The sequence below is a fragment of the Argiope bruennichi genome, chromosome 10, assembly GCF_947563725.1.
Source record: "Argiope bruennichi chromosome 10, qqArgBrue1.1, whole genome shotgun sequence".
Lineage (NCBI taxonomy): Eukaryota > Metazoa > Arthropoda > Arachnida > Araneae > Araneidae > Argiope > Argiope bruennichi.
In genome coordinates this window covers 7,970,194-7,990,334 of record NC_079160.1, presented here as the reverse complement: position 1 = coordinate 7,990,334, position 20,141 = coordinate 7,970,194, and the positions used below count along the sequence as shown (strand labels likewise).

The 20,141-nt window shown below is 32.8% G+C and overlaps 1 protein-coding gene across 1 annotated transcript in view; it reads right to left on the bottom strand.

Annotated features, from left to right (window-relative positions):
- Window positions 1–21: 21 nt before the first annotated feature.
- LOC129988983 (dynein axonemal heavy chain 7-like) overlaps window positions 22–20,141 on the bottom strand; it is a 197,138-nt gene continuing 177,018 nt past the window's right edge. Inside the window, exons 63-70 of the mRNA XM_056097281.1 lie at window positions 18,085–18,154; window positions 17,140–17,325; window positions 15,202–15,305; window positions 13,491–13,695; window positions 11,206–11,343; window positions 7,680–7,771; window positions 5,577–5,681; window positions 22–326 (exon numbers count right to left, since the gene is read on the bottom strand). Coding sequence (XP_055953256.1) covers window positions 173–326; window positions 5,577–5,681; window positions 7,680–7,771; window positions 11,206–11,343; window positions 13,491–13,695; window positions 15,202–15,305; window positions 17,140–17,325; window positions 18,085–18,154 — 1,054 coding nt within the window. The 3' untranslated portion in view covers window positions 22–172. The remainder of the gene's footprint in view (window positions 327–5,576; window positions 5,682–7,679; window positions 7,772–11,205; window positions 11,344–13,490; window positions 13,696–15,201; window positions 15,306–17,139; window positions 17,326–18,084; window positions 18,155–20,141) is intronic.

Here is a 20,141-nt window from a genome sequence, read left to right as displayed (position 1 = left end):
GAAACAAGTTACTGTGTTAGCACATCCACACAAATATATTTTTATAAACAGTTTATTATGTGAATTGCTGTCACCAAAGAAATGACAAATTAATAAAATTATACCAATAAACAGTATCAACAAATGTGAAGTTAGATACAAGACCCTGAATCAAAGAAATAATAAAGAGTCTTTAGTCATCTAGCTGGCATAACAGGGCAGTTCCTCTTTTGATCCAATGCTGTGGTGGTCTGTCTGTGGGGAGAAGAAAGTGCAGCACATAATTGGTGGAATGTCCTGTCGTGGAGAGAGTGCCCCGCCTTTCACTTGTCTTGTATAGGGGGGACCTGCAAGGGAAGTAGAAATTAAGAATGTGAATACTTTTACATATTGCACCACTTTATTCTATGATTATACTGCAATTTTCGAAGAAAACAAATCAATCTTGAGTCTACATATTTAAAAGTTCCTAGATCAGTAAAAGCACTTTTTTTAAAAATTTCGTTTCTGTCATTTCTTTGTTTTTCTGCCATTTTATCGAAATTGTAACTCCTTAGAAAATTTTAGATGGAATTCATCAATAAGATTCCGTCCCATGGAAAAATGAAAACAATTACTTAGAAATGCATTGAGCTGCTTGAATGAGATATGGCACATAGATTTATTATCAAAATTTGATGCAAATATGTCAAAAGGCTGAACATTTGCCTATTCATTTGTATATGAACCACAAGAATCCAAAAATGGTGTAGAAAAAAGAAATGTGATATGTTGTCTTGCCATTTAAATAATGAATTTATCGAATTTTCAACACAGTCGATCAAAAGGAAAATGTCAGAAATGCATGCCCAACTGCACTATGAAAAGCAAAAAGTTGTGTTGTTATATGAGGGAAAACTAAGTACTTTCATTAGGTTTGATGTTTGTATTCATTTATCTGTTTATTATTTCTTGTCCCTTCGCCATATAAATATAAAGCATGATATAATTTTCCACAATATTATTCGATATTTTCAATAATGTGTACCATCATCATAATGTGTATCTCAACATCTTAAAGATACATTAATGTTTTTTGTGTCATCAGGGCTGTGATACGTCCTGAGGATTAAGAAATAATCGTAACACAACTGCAGGAGAAAATACTCGCAGACTTTGATTATGTAAATGAGCTATGCCCTTTTGTTATAGTCGAATATTTATTGGATATCTTACACAGAAAATATAAATCTAGAATGTTACATTTTATCCTAATATCTCCTGAAATGATCCTGAAAACAATTAACTGCATTCTAATTTTTAGAAACGCGCTTACTTTTTATAAAGTCTGCCAAAAATGACAATGAACTTTGAAATGTAAACATTAGGCTACTAACCCTATTTACAAGAGCATGATGCAATATTGACTTTTTGCTATTTTTTCATGAACACTATGGCCTTTTCTGACAGTTTCATGAATGGAAGAATCAACCAGTATTTACTACGTTTGTCACTCATTGGTATTTAGAAAAGTGTAAAATATTGTCTAAAACTGACAAAATATTTTTTTGATACAATTTCCTTATGGAGAAGATTGTTTCAGCTATTGGTGTGAGTGGTACAGACATTTCTAATCAGAATAACCTTCCATCAAAGTTGATCCATCTCTTTCACATGAATGTAATCTTTACATTGAGGAAATGCATGCATTGATTCATTCATTCAATTTATCCTTTATGAATGATGATTTATTCTTTTGAAAATTTTTGCATTAATATAAACTCATTTCAAATGATTTTTACTGCAGAAGCATCTAATGGCAGCGGACAGTATTTCTTAATTGATGAAAAAACATGAATGGTGTCAGGGCTAGATAGAGGATACAGGTCCATTCAAATGTTGATCAAAATTTGTTGTAACCCACCAGACACATTAACGAAAAATGCTCCTATGATATGGATGTATTCAGTTTATTGCAAGACATTCAGACTAGAGGTAAACATAATAAAGATATCGTAAAATACTTTCTGTTTATAGGATGTAGAGTTTCTTTTGCTCTCAAAGCTAAAATTTTCTTTGAAAAGAAGATGATTTGAAACACTAAAGAAAATCCAGTCTGAAACTAGTGTATGGTCCCCGAAAAGGATTCCCTAAACCCATTCCAGCTACAGAAAGTAGATTGATTTATTTGAAAAATAGTTATAGAATATTTGATGAACTATTATTCTTTACACAATGCCTGCTAGGAAATTCTGCATTTATGAAATAATTTGCATTTTTTTCTTTCTAAATCATATTGTCTTCTAATTCCTACTAAAGGTTTTGTGTTGTTGCTTTGAACTCGTCATTTCAAATGAAATCTACATTCACAGCAATTTAATAAAAAATTGCATGGCTTTGTATATACAATAATCGCTATTGATATGTAAATCTACCAAGTGTTAGCAGAGTATATATGTGTTATGTGTGTGTAAAAAACTGAATAATAGTGTTTAGGATAATTTAAGAAGCATTGTAGAGGCTGTACGACGAACATCCCCTCTGTTGTAATGTAACAATATTAGAAGTTTAAATATGTTCTAAAAGTGTCCTAAAATGTTTCGTCTAATAAATGTCATTTTGAAAATATCCTTTCTTCATTCCTGATAATGCAACTAGATCATTGTATCATTTATTGAAATTCCATGTCAGGGTAAGAAAAATTTTAATACACTATCCTGTAGAAGTTTCTTCATAACTAGAACCTTATATCATGCTGTCTGCCTATATGATTTATGGCCTTTCTGGATTCAAATAAATTAAATCTGCAAATATCCTTGGGCCATTTACTTCTGTTCCTAACAGTAATATCGAAAGTCTCAAATACATATGTTAGAACCAGTCGCTAGAGGGTGGCCGAAAGACACCTGAGTGAACTAAAACAAAACAAGGAGGATGAGTTACTAGTCTGAGTTTTCAGAGATGTGCACGTTTTGAGTGGCAGAGCGAGATGTCCTTTATTGATCCTTTATTGAAATGTGCATAATACTGTAGGTTATCTGTCTGTGAATAACCATAGTTCTGGTCGCAATAATATGTTATAATTAATAGTAATTCTTATTAATTGTTCTATGTGTTTGTGCTGTGCCCCATCATCTTGCCATCCTTGTCTTAATAAACTTTTTTGGATTAAACAAATGTATTTATTGTCTCCAGTCACAATACAATAAAGTAAAGAGAGTAAAGAAAGATAACACAGAAGACTATACTATAGATAGGTTGATTCAATCGCTGATAAAATTTATCGATGATTTCTTTGATTATTATTTTTGAATCACAAATTCGATTGATAAAAGGTTAAACATGAAAACAAAACATCCATTTCTAAATAGAGCCTTTGCTGATTCCAAGAAGTATTGAGAGGCTGAACCAATGGCCATATAATATAGCTTCACCCTGAAGCCATAAAGAGATAACAGACGCTCCTCTCTGCTCACAATTTGAACGAGAGAGTGAGGGGACTCCCCCCCCGTTTTGTTTAAATTAACCACGGGAGAAAGAAAATACATTCAGCATGCAGGAAGGAAGCGATAAAGCTTGACAAAGAAGAGAAAATTCTGTAAATAAATTGAAGAGTGAAGGGACTAAACATTCATTTTCCTCTCTGGATTGCAGAATCGCTGTTTGAAATTGCATGCCACTATAATTGATGTTATTTTCAGCAAAATATACATTTGGTTGCAGTCAGCTTCCCCATTACCACAGAAAATAATCGTATAAACAAGGGTTGTTGTGAATGACTGCTGTGTTCATGCACCATCCAGTTACGCCGGTAGCCAATTTCTCGGACTATAACAATCTCTTTGGAGAAGTCGAATCTCTCTCTTTCCCCCCCCCCCACTTCTTCATAGGTACACTACGTAGAAACAATCGTGTGCCCGTTGTCATCATCCTTCTTCCAGCCACTTTTTGCTCGCGCCAATTGGTTCCCTAGGCTCAAGCATCAGGCGAAGCCGATCACAATCTCCCCTTCACCTGGCATCCCAGGAAACCGAGATCAACGTCCTACTTAATTTATTCAACGTTTACTTTGCAGATGTTCCAAAGCACTCTAACCAATGGTTGTCTTATTCTCCTTAGTTATCCAACTTATTCTCCCCACCAAGCTAAATTCTCAAACTAATTTCTTCAAACCTGTCAAACACAGGATTATTACCTCACCACCCACAACTTTCAGCACTGATGTCGACAAATGATGACACTTTTCTTGGCAATACAAGTTTATTATATCTTATGAACTAAATAACTAATAACCATTTACATATATACAATTAAATTTCGATTTAAATCTAAAACAATTTCTCGGAGCTTCTACCGGAATCAGATTTTAAATTCATTTTCCACATGCATGAAAAAATTAGACATTACCCATCCTCATGGGCCTTTATGTCCTTTTCTATGGGTGGATCATCCGGCCCATTATTTTCCAAATTCAACACCCCAGATGCTGTTTTTACCTTATTATTAATTCTCTAACAAATACCTGGCACTAGTATCACTAACATTCTGTTTCAAATTATATCGTACGATCTATTTCCTCTATCTGCGTATCAAGTGCCGCTTTGTACTAACTTATAATCGTTTGGGAGACTTCAGAGTCTGCGCACCTCAAAAAGACGTTCTGTCCCTTAGTAGTCTTATTAATGTTTCTTGGAGCTTTTTGCAATAGACAATCAACATGAAGGCAACACACCAGATTCCTTTATGCAACTGCAGTCTAAAAATCTCGTTCTATGTTTCATCAATCACTAAGTTAATATTAACTTCTCAAATTATCTGTGCATCAAGTACCAGAACAATTACTAACTTGGCGTCTTTCAGATAAAGTACTTGTCCGCCTACTTTCCTTTAACCTAATAATCTGGTAAGCATTCTATTGATCCAGAATCTTCTGATATAGTCTATCCCCCCTGACAACAATCTACTATAATCTCACTTTCTGCCTATGCAAAACTTAATCCCCCCTAGCGATTACCAATCATTCCACAACTTCTGGTGTTTAATATTCTGTGGGGGCTCGCAATATTCTACATATTACTTTACATGCTTTCAAATTCTCTTTTGATATCAGTATAGGTTTTTGATCACATTCGGGTAAGTGATTTCTGCTCCCAACATCATCCAATATAAGAGAAGGACTTGGACACCAGTACTCGCCAAAAAGAGAGGAGTGAAAGACACAACTGGAGAATTAACCGGTAACTTGATTTCTACATTTGTGGTTACGTATACTGTGATTATAAGCTGTGATAATTCTATAATCACCAAAAGGAGGTCTGTTATAGAATCAAAAGTATAAACAAAAAGAAATCACAATTTTTTATTTTAATTTCTTTGAAAATGTTTGATAATATTATTAAGGCCTTTCAAAAATTAAAAAAAAAAATGTATCTGAAATAAGTTATTTAGAAGATACATTTAAAATTAATAGCAAAATTCTTTTTTATTCAAAAAAATCGTGGGTTATGCAGTGTATGAATGAAAGGAGGAGAATATTTCGAAATTTTATTTAAAATACTGTTAGCGATTATTGATTTACTTTTAAGAATTTTGCACACATTATTCAAATTGTTACTCACTTGTAGCGGCCATGCTCCTCTATAGAAACTTTCATGCAGGGCAATAGCCAGATGACCGGCATTGGACAAGTAAGCACTTTGGAATCCTGTTCGTCCAGCAGATTCCTATGAGTGAGAGTGCAGATTTAACCAAATTTTTGTCTAATGCAGATTTTTTTAATTTTTGGTAATGCAATTTTGAGAAATTTTGATTTTTTTAAAATTTAATATTTTTAATGTTTTAAGTAATTTTCTTTATAAAACCATTAGAATTTTTTTTCAAGTCCATTTTTTGGAAAGTTACAATTTTATGCTTACATTTACATACTTTTTAATGCTATTTTATATCTCTAGAAGCTATTTTCTCAGATTCTAATCTTTAATAGAATTTTCTTAAGGAAAACCTCAAATTAAAATCTAATGTATAATTTTTGCTGAAATTTGATATAATAATTTCACAATATATTCTGTAGTTCCTGAATTAGAGAATAAGTAATCAATTCATTAAGAAATGCTTTATAGTTGTTTTATTGCTTTACAATGTGAAAAAAAATTTAAAAATTTCGTGTTATTTATCAATCGAAACCCAATATTTGAAGAATGGATAAAAATACAGCTTATTTCTTAGTTCAGGAACTAGATAATATATTTCTTAAGCTATCTGAAAAAGTTAAGCAAATTATTTTATAGACTTCTAAACTAGACGATTTTTGCTTTATACCTCTTTTTAACTCTCCCCCTCCTCACCCAAAGAATTTTTTTTTTCCAATTTTTAAGCAAATTTCGTCACTTGACTGATATAAATAGGTTTCATTGGTAGTTTTTTTTTTTCAATCTTTTCCCTGCAAATTTTCAAAATATAACTATATTTGAGCATTAAAAAAATAATCCCGAATGTAGTCACATACCTTAAACATTTGAATTTGAAAAAAAAAAAGGGGAAAAAAACTTTACTGAACTTCAAAACTTAGAAGTAATAAGAGATTCTTTTTACAGTCTGTCTATTTCTGAATGGAACCATTCTTTTCTGTTAAAAAAGAAGAAAAAAAAGATTTCAAATCTTATTTAGAACATGACATTTTTCTATCATCAATGTCGTAGCAGTTTTGGCAATCTTATGATGTTAACTATTCTGGAATGATCATTTCTTAGCTTTATATAACTGCATTCTAAATGCAGCGAGTTAGAGGAGGAAATTCGTACTTTCTATCCCACGTGCCTCGAATCTTATTTGCTGTCACGAACTGTTTGGTCATGCCGTGCTTCTACATCAGCGCAGACCCATCTAAACAAGCTGGTAGTTTGCTATTTTAAGAAGTATTTAAAAGTATCAAAGATCTTGATTGTTCATCTTTTAAAAGTCGACTTAAATTTTTATATTGATAGTTTTTCCTTTTTATGATCCTTTTTTTGTTTTTTGAAACTTAACTGATATAATGTCGAAAAGACATTTTTTTCTTCTTTTTTCTATAGAAGACGTTGTGCAAATATTATGTAAATAGAGAAATGAATATTAAAATTTAAAAAATACACATTTAAAATTAATTTTTTAAATTTTTTTTCATAAAAATTATGCATTATTATGAAACAGACAATAACCAAACTTAGAAAATACGCAGGTTTACGTCCGCGTACATGTACAAAGGTACTTAAATTTTTTTTTCCCGCCTAAGGTGCTTAAAAAGTGCATAAAAGTATTTAATTTTTCTGGCAATTTTTCACTACACAACCTGTAAAGATCAGGAAACTTATCAACTAAAAATATGCATATCAAAACAAAATCGTGAAATTGTGATGCGGTTTTAGAAATATCCCGACTTATTAAAATTATAATCACATTTACTGTATATTCGATCAGTATTTTCATTTTTATAACATTCATCGTTCAATTTCTATTTTTTTAAAAAAACTAACAAAATGTTGCTGTAAAAATTAATTTTCATTTTTTCCTCCTTTTTAACCTTTAATATATATCATAATTCGATATCGTGGAATTAAAAAAAATCCTTTCTCAAATTTTCTATCAGATGGCGTTACTTGTTCATTTCATTTTGTGCGTAACATTTTTTCCATCTAACACAATTCTTCATTTAGAACTTTCAATGAATTAAATGGAGTACTTACTGTTCTCTGTTCCATTTCGCCCCATCTAAAAACAAACCATTTATGTAAACGCCATCTTCAGGTGCAGTGTCCGAATCGTCTATTTTCAGAACCTGGATAAGGTTTTAAAGTTTTAAATTGGAAACAAAACAAAAAACAAAAGCAGGAATTGGGAATTCTGCAAGTTCAATGATATATCTGTTTTCTTTTATTATTATATTGCATCTATTCACTTTTTAATGGCTAAACTGTAGAGTATTCAAAGCAAAGAAAGTATGAAAATTTATTATAGCACTGTGAGTATCCATTGCAGTAAATAATAATAATAGAAACTTCCCAATTTTTACGAAGCCATATAACGTTTTGAATAAGTTGACAGTCGTAAACGAACGGGAATACTGTCTCCTCGTGTATTTGTGCTTCACAATACAGTAAAGGAAACGGAATTTGGGCGGCTGATCTGCAACGTTATGGCATGACTACATGTCATGACTTTCGGCCTGCCGTTTGGCCCAGAATTATCAAATTCGAAAATATTTTTTGGTGGGAAAAAGTGCATCTTGTAATTAATGATATCTATTACAGTAAGGCAAAGAGCCAAATTTTAAAATACACATCATTATTCGAAGCATTTACTCTATTCTCTGCTTATTCCTACAACTTATTCCTATTTACTACAATTTTTTTTTTTTAAATAATCGATTGCTACTTTAAGTAGATTTCTATTACGACTACAATTCTCTTATGGCACCTTTATGTTTCTTAAAATGATTAAATATTTTAGACAAGTTAATAAAAAAATACTTCTTAGCAAGGATGTTTGGAATTAGTAAATTTTTAAATGTTTTTTTTTGTCCAAGTCCATAAATATGTAATTAAAGTGCATATTAATAGTTTCATGCACCCTATAATTTTTTAAGCATGAAAGATTTTTAAGACGGTTACAGAGGAAACGATCGCTGAAATGCTTTCTGCATTACTGTAGGAAAAGGACTTTCGCTTGCAGAATTGGTTTCAGTTTATCGCGTGTCGATTCATTTACTGGACTCTTGGAAAGAGCACTGTTTCTTATTTTTAAATTCGTTTCTCTTCGGTTTCTTTCAATGTAATTTATCCATTCAATAGTTTACGAGAATGCATTCTGTCAGCTCTGCCAAGAGTCCCCATGGAAGTATTGGTACCTTCCGTTTATGATTGATAAATATTCTAACTTCTTGAAGTGTCTTCAATAATTCATTTTGGTGAATGCTTTGGAGAAAGTTTTGCCGAATGTTCTTTTTGGAATTCTTGTCTTTTCAAAGACTTCATTCCAACTTCATTATTCTTGTAATTTTCGTTATGAAAAAAATCTTCGTAAATGGTTAGAAAACCTCACGCTCTTCTTCCAAATAACAATTCCGTTGGACATGATAAGTTATTAAACACAGGAATGTTTCTGTATTCTAACAAGGCTGAATAAGGTTCCTTTCCATCAAAATCAACGTCTTACATCATCAACTTTGCTGTTTGTAGATGTTTTTCTGTCATCCCATCAGATTAAGGACTTGGTGATCTGCTTTCAAATTTCCAAGTCTTTGCTAATCTTATAAATCTGTAATTATAATACTGTCTACCATTTTCAGAATATAAAATCTTAAGTCATTCGGAAGTTAACATTTTGCAACAATTTAAAAGCTTCCATGTTGGTCATTTCCTCTAACTTTTCAGTTTGAATATATTTACTAAAACAATCAATAACAAGTAAAAAATCTCGAGCCAGAAAAGAAAGAGACCCTTCCCAATACTTCCCACTGATCATAAGGTACTTTGCTGCGGCGAATTTTTGAAGCATGTAAAACAATCCGATACCATTTTCTCAATTTCTTTCGCCATACCGGCAAAGAATAAGATTTTTGTCGCTCTACCTTTACATTTATTAACTTCTAAATAATTTAATGGATTTGTTGAAACATATTTTATCTGAAATTTTTTGTGACAATAATTCTGGAATTTTTGAAAATTAGAGCATTAGCTATTGAAAATTCATCTTCAAAATTAAAATAGGAATTAAATATTAAGGAAATTCTGACTTTTCATGCGATTAAACTTTCTTTATTAGGTTAACTAAAATGTGCAGTTCATCTTGCCGATTCTCTTTTTGTCCATTGTCATGGGAAGGGCATTCTTCCATTAAATTCACATTAACATCAATTTCTCGTTCGAAAAACGCCATCTGTATCTACAAGATAAAATCATAATTAGGGCTATGCCGATTTTCGATATATTGAAAAAACCGTTTCCGCGAAATGGTTTCATTCCTTATATTTTGAACAAAATTTATTAAAAGCAAGACAGATGATACTTTTAAAATAGTACTTATCACACTTTCCACAACACAATTTTCCATCTCCCCGACCAGTTTCGCTTGTACCTATCTTTTTAAAGGTTTCAACTCATTTTACCTGATGGCTGCTTTCGTCTTTATACTTGACATTTTAAATTTTTTTTTTCACATGTTGTTTACACATTTCGATACGCTTATTCAGGGTTCAATTCGATTCCCTTCGAGGTTTGCTCTTTTATTGTCGATGCCGCTGATTATGCGATCGCGCAGAAGATTTTCCTTTAAAGATCGGAATTTGCATGCGGAATTCAATTTCTTGTATGCCGTGTAAGATGATACAAAAGGTTCTTGTTTTAGCACTCCATGAAAAAAGTTTTGCCGATCAATATATTTTGCCTGTGGAACAAAATGATTTTCAAAGGCTGCCTTTTTTTGCCTCTGCATCTAAATAGAAAGCACTGAACTTTTCGAATGCTTCTGCTGTGATATTTAATTATATCGGTTCTTGAAAATTCTTGAGGTTTCTGAATGCTGCTTGCAAATACACATATACCCAGACATTATATATAAATATCTTCTCTTTTGTTCTTTTTGCAATATACTTCCGGCTTACTTCAATGACATTTATGCGTATATATTTTTAATTTTTAAGGCGTGATTCTTTGAAAGCTTGTCGTCTTTCTAAAAAAACTTAAAATTTGTTATCTTTATTCCCTTTCTCCTTTTTTCATTGTATTGGGTTGCCGACTGCGCAGTGTAATAAAAAAAGTTTAAGAATCTGACTTTTATAGTATTCGTTCAAAATCAATGCTTATAGGTCACTGTTCAATCAATACGGTGGATTTTATATAATATAAATTTTAATTGGATATTTATAGAAATTTAAAAACATATTTGCAATGGACATTAGTACAACAAATTTAAATTAAATTTATCCATGTTGAGTTGAGCTGTTGTAACTAGTCTGACCCATATACTGAAATTAATTTTTAAGTTATAACAGATTATGATTATGATTCATTTATGACAAATCTCGAGCGATTTTTTTAAAAATTTTAATTTATTAAGTGAGATTTTGGGGATTTTCTACACATTCATATCAAGGTAATATTCTCTGCAAAAGATCGCCTATTTAAAAAAACACAGAACGTCATATAAATGATCTTACTCCTCCGTGCCAAAACATCACAATTGATTTTGATAGAAATATAATTTCACGCTCACCTCGTATTCGAATGCAAGCTGGTCGATTGGTATTTTGTACTTGCGAGCGAAGTTTTGCATCGCCCCAGTCAGGAAAGCTTGAGTGAAATAGAATCCAGACAACCAGAAAACAGGTGGCTTACCAGTTTCGAACCATTTCTGGAAAAGCAGAGATTTTTTCCCTTATTAACTAGGCAAAACATAATGAGAGTAACAGAAGCTTGTACTCCAATATTAAACTACGTTTCATAGGGCATAGCTTTCTATAAAATCAGGGCATCGATCTATTACAACGGATGCCACTACTTTATTTTATTATACTGAAACAGAATTTGTGGTATTGATGATAAAAACGGAAAAAAAAAGAAGAAAAAGGAAAGCATGGAGTTGGAAATGGCTGCTTTGATTATCTGTGAGTTAAGATTGCGAAAGCATGTGGCAATAACCCATGCATAACATAAGGGCTGTTGATCGTAAACATCTCAAAATCTACCCCCCCCTCCAAACTCTGCTTCCTTTCTCTACAATTGAAAAGGCGACTTCGGTATTGCGTTGATGGTTTGAGTCGACGCCCGCTTGCAATTCCTTTTCATGGATATGGGCACAAATGATGTGGATGAAGTGCAAATTGAAATCATCACCAAAAAAATTAATTAACAGTCAAAAAGCTAATTACCTGCCATGTATACAAACTAAAATCTCTTTTTAATTTTATCTGATGATATATTTCTCCTTTTATTATCTATACTTATAATAAAGCTCAATGTGTGTGTGTGTGTGTGTGTGTGTGTGTGTGTGTGTGTTGGCGCTCTACAGGCCAGACCGTTTGACATACAGCTACCAAATTTGGTACATGTATACCTTGGAGGTTGGGAATGTGCACCTGGGGTTTCTTTTTTCGAATTTTTAATTAGAATTTTAATTATTAATTAAAAACTAACTTTCCCGCCAAAAAAATCTTCCATTTTCCCCACCGCCAACTTTTCCGCCAAAAAAAATCTTCCATTATCCCCAGCGCCAAACGAGAAAGGCTTCAGTTTTTTTTTCTCCCAACAGTAATGAGGCTAGGGTTAAAATTTTTCGGCGGATTATTTCAATCGGTTCTGTTTATTTTCTTAATGTTTGATGCATTTAAAATTAAACATTGTTAATGAATCAATCTTTCAGATTCATTCTGAAGTACTTTTGAATTAAAATAAAACAGAATAAAGGAAATTAAAAATTTCTAATCCGCATAGCGTTACCCCAACTGGCGTAGAAAAAAATCACGTATTTGCGTTACGTAACCGGCGAAGAAAATTCACGCATGCGCATTCTGTTCTGATTGTTGCCATGACAACGTTATTAATGGATGATTTAAATTATTTTTGGGTTAGTTGCATGCTTTTGTAAGTAAATTGTATTTATGTTAGTTATATATTTTTTGTATATGCTTATAGTTTTAAGTACATCGTTTTTTAAGTAGTTTTTTTAAAACCTGTTTTCAACCGTTTATTTTAAACGATTCGTTTTATTTTCTTAGTGTTTGATGCATTTAAATTTAAACATTGTTAATTAATCGATCTGCTCATAATGAATCTAAGAAAATTTTGTTGACCAACTCTTGAGATATTACATAAATTTAAAAAGATATTCTTTAGTGCCCATAAAGTTTAAACGCTGAGTGACTCTATTTTCAGTAATCAGATTATAAAAAAATGCTTTGTTTCAGTAAAAAATATTATTATATTAATTGAAGATAAATTCTTTCCACTTTAATTTAAAGCATAAATTCTACGGGTGCTAATAGAAAATGAGAGAGATACATATTACGTTATGACTGAAGGCCTTTATAATATTATGAATGAATTATATGATAATCAAAATTTGAAGTTTTAAAATATTTTGATGAAGAATCTATTAAAGTAGAAATTGCATAAAATATTTAATTATTAAAATTTTAACGAACATTAATATTGGCGAACCGGCTGGTCGCCAAAGGCGGCTAGTATTTAATGAAGCCTTTTCCAGGCAGACTTATGGTTAAATAGGAGCAAATATTTAATTATCGTTTGTCCAAAACATTGAGGATGTGTGAAAAATGCATTTAGTATTCTTGGTGTTCGATTTCAAATTTTCTAAAAGAGAATTAATTCTTACAAACTGACTGACACGAAATCAGTCATTAGATAATTAAAATAGATTGACACGAAGGTGAGTCAGTTAATTCTTTTATAGTTACTTTATGTACCTCAGCAGAACACGATGAATATGGTGTTGAACATGATAAATTTACAGCAAATGGCAAATACAGAAATCTTCAATACCTTCAAAAAATTGAGTCTGTGGATGAAGTCATTGATGTAGCTGCCTAGAGGCTTTAGGGAGGGGTACGAAACAGCCGCCCACATGGCAGGCAGACGGCCAATCAGCAGGCTTCCGGTCATGGCTTCTAAATCGGCCGACATAACCACTAAGCCTTTAATGACGGCCTGAAGTTGCTGCAAACTGCTGCGGATGATGTGAAGCAACCTGCCGATAATCACAACAAATCATTTATATAAAAAAAAAAAAAAAAAAAAATTGAAGCACTTTTTTGTTGCTACATTAAAAAATACATTTTGTCATTTTAATTTTCTATTTCTAAGTCTGTAATTTTAAATTCTTTATTATTAATATTACGAAATCTTAAAAATAATTTTTCATAAAATTTGAAGAACCAAGAAGCGCTATACTTAAATAACTAACTCCACAGAAGATAAAAGTCAAAATTTTTTGAAACTGTTAATGCTTTTAAAAAGTAGTTAAGATGGATAGACACATCATTTACTGCTCAAAATAAACTTATTTAGACAGACCATACATGGCTAGGAAGTTTTTTGTAAACAAAGTAAAGCCCATTTCCATCTCCAAGGTTCTGTCAATATTCAAAATTTCAGCATAATGGCTAAGAGATAATTCGTTCTAAATGCAACCACTTCTTTCTTAAAACGTCACTGTGTGGTGCATGTTTATGCAGCATTTATCACTGGCCTTTCTTTTTCGGGAGTATTAGTACTTCGGCCTTACAACTTGTGCAATTAATAGGACGCACTATGAATCACTTCGGTTAAACCGGCTCATTGCAGCTCTGCAACAGCGCAGATATGAGGATAGCACAATTTTTTTTTTATACAAGATGGCGCACCTCCGCACATTGCAACACCAATGAAGCAGCTGTTGAATTTGCATTTACGAATAATATGAACACTTGCAATTTCTAACAGTGGAGTTATCGAAAAAAATGTTGTGTATAGAATTTCGCTTACCAACTTAGGTGAACTTCAAACACTTGTTACGAAGCACATTCACAATACCATCACAAATACATTCTGGTGTCTTATAGAACATTCTGTTTTGCGCTTTCAGTTCGTAGGAGAAAATGGTGGACGGCCTATTGAACATTTCTCAACATTTCCTTTCTTTGATGGTTTCATCAGTTTTTGCTTTTTCTACAATTTATGACCTAGGGACTATTAAATGATTTTTTTCCCTATCCGCTATGACAATAGCTGGTCGTGATGTATAATCTTTCGGCAAAAGTTCCCAAAACACGTTACGTCTTTTAATTAGAATACTAAGACGAGTACAGCATCATCTATTTGTTAATCTTTGAACTATTTTTTTTTCTCTCTCTAAACAAATTCTCATTGCTTCATGGATACTCAGATAAAATATCAGGTTATTTGAATCAGCTTTTTTATCAGGCTTTTAAAAGTGCAATTTTAATTATCATCATCCTGTAGTTATGTTCTAATTTTGATTTCATTAGGTCAATAAAAAAGGTGTCCAGAATGCATACTCAATTTTCTTTATTATATTAATCCGCTAGATAAGTCTTTGCTCAGGGTCAGAATTTTATGCGGAGGGGGATTACATATTTACTAGGAAGTATACTAGAACGTTTCCAGTGGATCATTCCCGAATGATTTGTTTAAATTGCTGTAAATCTAAATTTAAAGTAGTTTTTTTTTAAATCCTAGACATAAACAAACAAACCTGTTAAACCGTTCCATTTCTTGAACTAAAACTGTATTCATACTCTCATCGTATCGCACGGGATACCTCGCATTCGCTTCTTCCATATCGAAATTCGCCGGCAGCTGGAAGAAGCAAGTAGCAATTGAATTACGTCATTTAATTCAAAGCTGAATATGAGTAAGCATGGTACAAACAAAACTGCGCAAAATGAAGCATGATTCATTATCAAAGATTTGGATTCATCAGTACAAAGGGAAGGGACTGTGAAAAAGCCAATCTACCCAAAAATTCGAATTAAGAAACAAATTAGCGGAAGTGTTATCTACTCCTCTATGTAAATACAATCTTGCGAGCAATGTGCACACAGAATTCAGAAAACAGACTACATTCAGAAATGAGATGTTGTTAGTTGTCCGCCATATTTAAAGTATTTTCTTTTATCACAATTTTTCTGCTAGGATCGTTACACAAGGAGATTAAAATTAAAATAAAGTTATTCAGAGACTCGTAATTCTGTTACTAGGAAACGGATTCGAATGAAACTTTATTTATTTGTTACATAGATCATGAGATCAGTTTTCCGTTGAAAAAAAATAGCTTGAAATTTCGCTAGTTGATAGCGGTGTACTAAAAATCATATGTTAATGGGTAGCTTACTTAATTTCGTTATAAAAGCAATACGTATGTTTCAAAGAAATCATTCGCCGTAGCGAGCATGCCACTGACGAAGAAATTTCGCAGAATTCTTTTATCAGGATACGAACTTCAGAAGCTCTCTGTACTTACAGTGGATGAAAAATAAAAAATTTAAGAAGAGGACCCATGTCGGTAAATGCAGTTAAAGGTAGGATGCCTCAGTTTGGAGAAATTGATTCTCTAAATGTTTATCTGGAAAAAGGATAACATGCAACGTAGCCAAACGGTCTGGTCCTACACACACACGCGCACCTTTATTGTTAATATAGATATTATAGAAAGTTTGATGAAAGTTACATGGCATCTATATTAAAGGAATTTTTTAGCACACATTAGGTACTTATAAAAGTGAATGCAATGAAACTTAATAGACCTTTGCTTAATGGTAATGGATAAATCACAGAAATAATTTTTTATACGTGGATGTATGCAGAATTTAATTTGTTTCTTAATATTTACACCTTTTGTTTTGCAGTATACGCACCAATGGAGTAAATATTAGAAATTTTTCAGGCTATAATACTTTTGACCACAATTACGACTGCACATAACTTTTGCATTTTATTCACAATTATTAAAGGAAGTTTGAAATGAGCGTTGAAACGTATAATCTGACTTGAGATCTGTTAGTCGGAAAAAAAGTCGAGGTGACTCTGCATGAAGTAACGATTCCACAGCAATATTTTTCTGCTTTTGTTTGCGAAATTTCATTTCTCTGCATCTTGCTTAAAGGTCAATGCCATGTATGTGTTATAATAAATACGTATAAACATATGCACTTCATTAAATTACTAAAATAAAAATTATCCTAAAATAAATCATAAAAATGGTGTCAGGTTTAAATTGTGTTGAAATACGAGATTATATTCATCGATTTATTAAAAAGCCGGGACATCATACTGCGCACTGCCTTGGACCGTAGAATGCATCCATCCGCCATCACTGAAATGCCCGCATAAGCAAAAGACTTCTGTCACCCAAATATAGTAATCTCATGAGAAAATTTCATTCTTTTATTAAGTGAAATGGATGGAAAGCAGCAGGCGCTTGCTTTGCTCATTAGAATGGCTCTCCCGAAAGAAAGGAAAAGCCGATCTCATTTCCTTCCACGAACCCTCTGATGACAATCGACTAAGACTCCTCTTACGCGTCATACGAGTCGCTCTGAGTAGTAACTTTTGAAAGAGGAGAATTATCTTCAGTGTTTATAGAAATCGGAGGGAAAGTTTATCACGAGGAAAGAGAGAAAGTTTTCGAAACCTTTGCCAGTATGTCGGCAGCCACTTCACTGAGCTGCTGATCGGTTGTTCCGCCATCTGCCGAGCTGCCCGTGCCTTCCGTGAGCAAGATGCTATCCACCAGCCTCCGACTCTCCTGCAGCTCTCGAGTGATGTCCACGTTCTCGTGCATGCCGAAGACCTCGGGCTGTTGGGTGGAAGGCAGGCTCTGCAAATATAGAAGAAAGAAGTTTTTAAAACACGCTCTCATTAGAGAGACAAAATTATTTATTTTATTTAATTAATTCTCAACATTTCGGTCCGTTTACAAGTAATAGATTATTAGCAGACTTTGGAGCTCGGCTTCCATAAATTATGCTGATAATATTAATTTAGTAAAGTCAACTAACTTTGATAAACGGCATTTTATCACTTTTAAGAAAACAATTATTTTAAATAAAAACCTACACAGTAAACGTTAGAGTATTCTGGGTGGTTAATTATGGATACATAGTGGTGAGATTAATTGGCGAAATTGGTCCAATTGTTAGAGGGGAAAGCTTTGCGAATATTTTATTTTTGGATATCTGTCGAAAATTCGGATGAGAGAAGATGATAACTGTTGACATATCTAGGGGGCCAAAGTTTTTGTATGAAATTAAAATTGGCGAAGACGGACAAGTAGATAAGATGGAGGCGCAAGTTCTTTGGTTTTGCGAATCATTTTAAATTTAAAATTATAGTCTTGTAATCCATTTAACAACGAGCACATTGCCAGGAGGTGATGGAATCCAAATCTAATGAAAAAAATCTGTTATCTGATAATCAAGTTCTTAGAATAGAAAAATAGTGCATTTTCTACCAAATGTAAAAAATGTAGTATATGGGGAAGGTAATGAAAAACTAATTGCTAAATTTGTCTTTACAAGCATGAAACAAATTAAATGAAAATGTGTGAAAAGCAAATGTGCGGATAACAAAGACTTACTTCTATAAAATCCAAGAATTCTTCGTAGGAGTCTGTATCTGGCACAGTGTACTTTCCATCAGGAGATAATCTGGATGTCAAAATTCCGCAGATTATTCGATTGATGATTATCTTTTATCATAATTTATAAACAAAATAACTTATTACGTAAGAGTGAATTTCTATGTTATTTTGAAATCTATAACGTAAATAGCTTCCAATATTTACAGTCATTATTTATTTTGTATTTTAAATACAGTTTACATCATTAATTATCGCAGAATAACTTTCACATTATTTCTTTTAGTAACTGTTTATACAGCTTGCAATGTTTACATCTTGGTGCTTGCTACATACGGAGTAAATCAAAACTCATGAGAAAAATTTGGATGGAAAATATTACAATAAACATTTTAAGAATGTACGTCTGTTGTAATGTTTTCCATCCAAATTTTACTCATGAGTTTTGATTTACTCAGTATCCTACAATAGACATTTTAAAGCAATGTTCCAATGAACCATGAATCTTCAGACAGGACACCCCCCCCCCTTCTTGCGGTTTTCCGGAATGCTTCGATGTACGACATTGTCGGTAAACTGGACAGATATCAAGACACCGCAACCGCAAGAGAGGGTCAGGGGGGGGGGATGTGCTCTGTCTGCAGACGGACAGGTCTTACAGGAACACCGCATAAGAATGTACGTCCCCCTCAAATCCTTCAGATCGTTTCAAAGTGTTCTTTTAGCCGGCGAGGGGGTGTTCCTGGGCTGAACGGGCGAAGTACATCGGAAGAATAATCTTCTGGTAGGGTCACCCAAGACGTGAAGGCCGTTCCATTATGCTCAGCTATGGCCTACAGACAAAGGAGCAAAGACAGACTTCTATCCTTCGACATTGTCCATGATGCTTCAGTCTTTTTGACCAATAGAAGCTGCTCACTTCCTCCTCCTTGTGGTTTTGTCATTGAAGAATGTACGTGTAAATACTCCTTTACATACAAGTGTCAGAAATAGCACTGTGCTTTCAATAATTACTCAATCCCGAGCCCATCTCATGTGCAACCATTAGAGTCATGGATGGGTTTGTTTGGCATGGAGTTTTGATGAAGCACCTCGAAGATGAGATATTTGCTGAGGCTGCACGTTTTAGAGAAATATACTGAAAATGCACGCGTTCACACTATTTAGGGATGCAATTTTTAGATGCTATTAAAAAAAATTAGAAATTAAAGAAATACTTGTTAACATTTGCTTTAAGAATACAGTTCATGTCTCACTTCGTGTGTTTTTACTTGACAGGATCAATTTCAACCATGTAAAAATGTTTCTTGTAGTTCTCAAAGTTTCGTCCACGAGCTCTGATTCACTCTGCCTGAAGATATTCACCCGCAAAAGCTTAATGGATATAAAATCAAATTTGATTTAAATGAACTTTCATTTGAATCAATCACAGAAACCTGAAATCTCTATCCCGTTGAATAACGCTGCAAGAACCCCAGTTCTACTTTCATGTGGGACGCTTTATATTCCGGAATTTAAAAATCCTTATTAATACAGTACATCCGAAGTAGGAAAATCTATTAGACGTAATACTTTTATTCCGTGAAGAATCTGCAAACAATCCTATGTATATATTAATAAATGATTCAAAAATTTATTTTTTAATAAACGTGCATTTTTAAATTTGTCAGACCTCTAAACTCAGTGATTCCATATTCTAGATTATCTTAATGAATATTTGCATCGAATGATATTGAAGAATATGATCTTTTGCGGATATCTCACTCATATAATTTATTTATTCTTGTTATAGTGTATATGTATATCACTTGTATATTTTCCGCCTAAGATGGGTGCTCCATGTTATTCTGAAACCTCTTCCGCCCAAGAATTCATGTATATTATTCATGTAATATTATGTAAGAATTCATGTATTCAACAAGTACCAGGGAGACCGAGCTCACCTCAACAGTTTTTTTTTCTTGTAAAATCGTGTTTTTTGGAGAATATATTTTGATACGAATCGCATACTGTTTCCATATGAATATTTTTTAGTCTTATCTACATATAAACCAGTA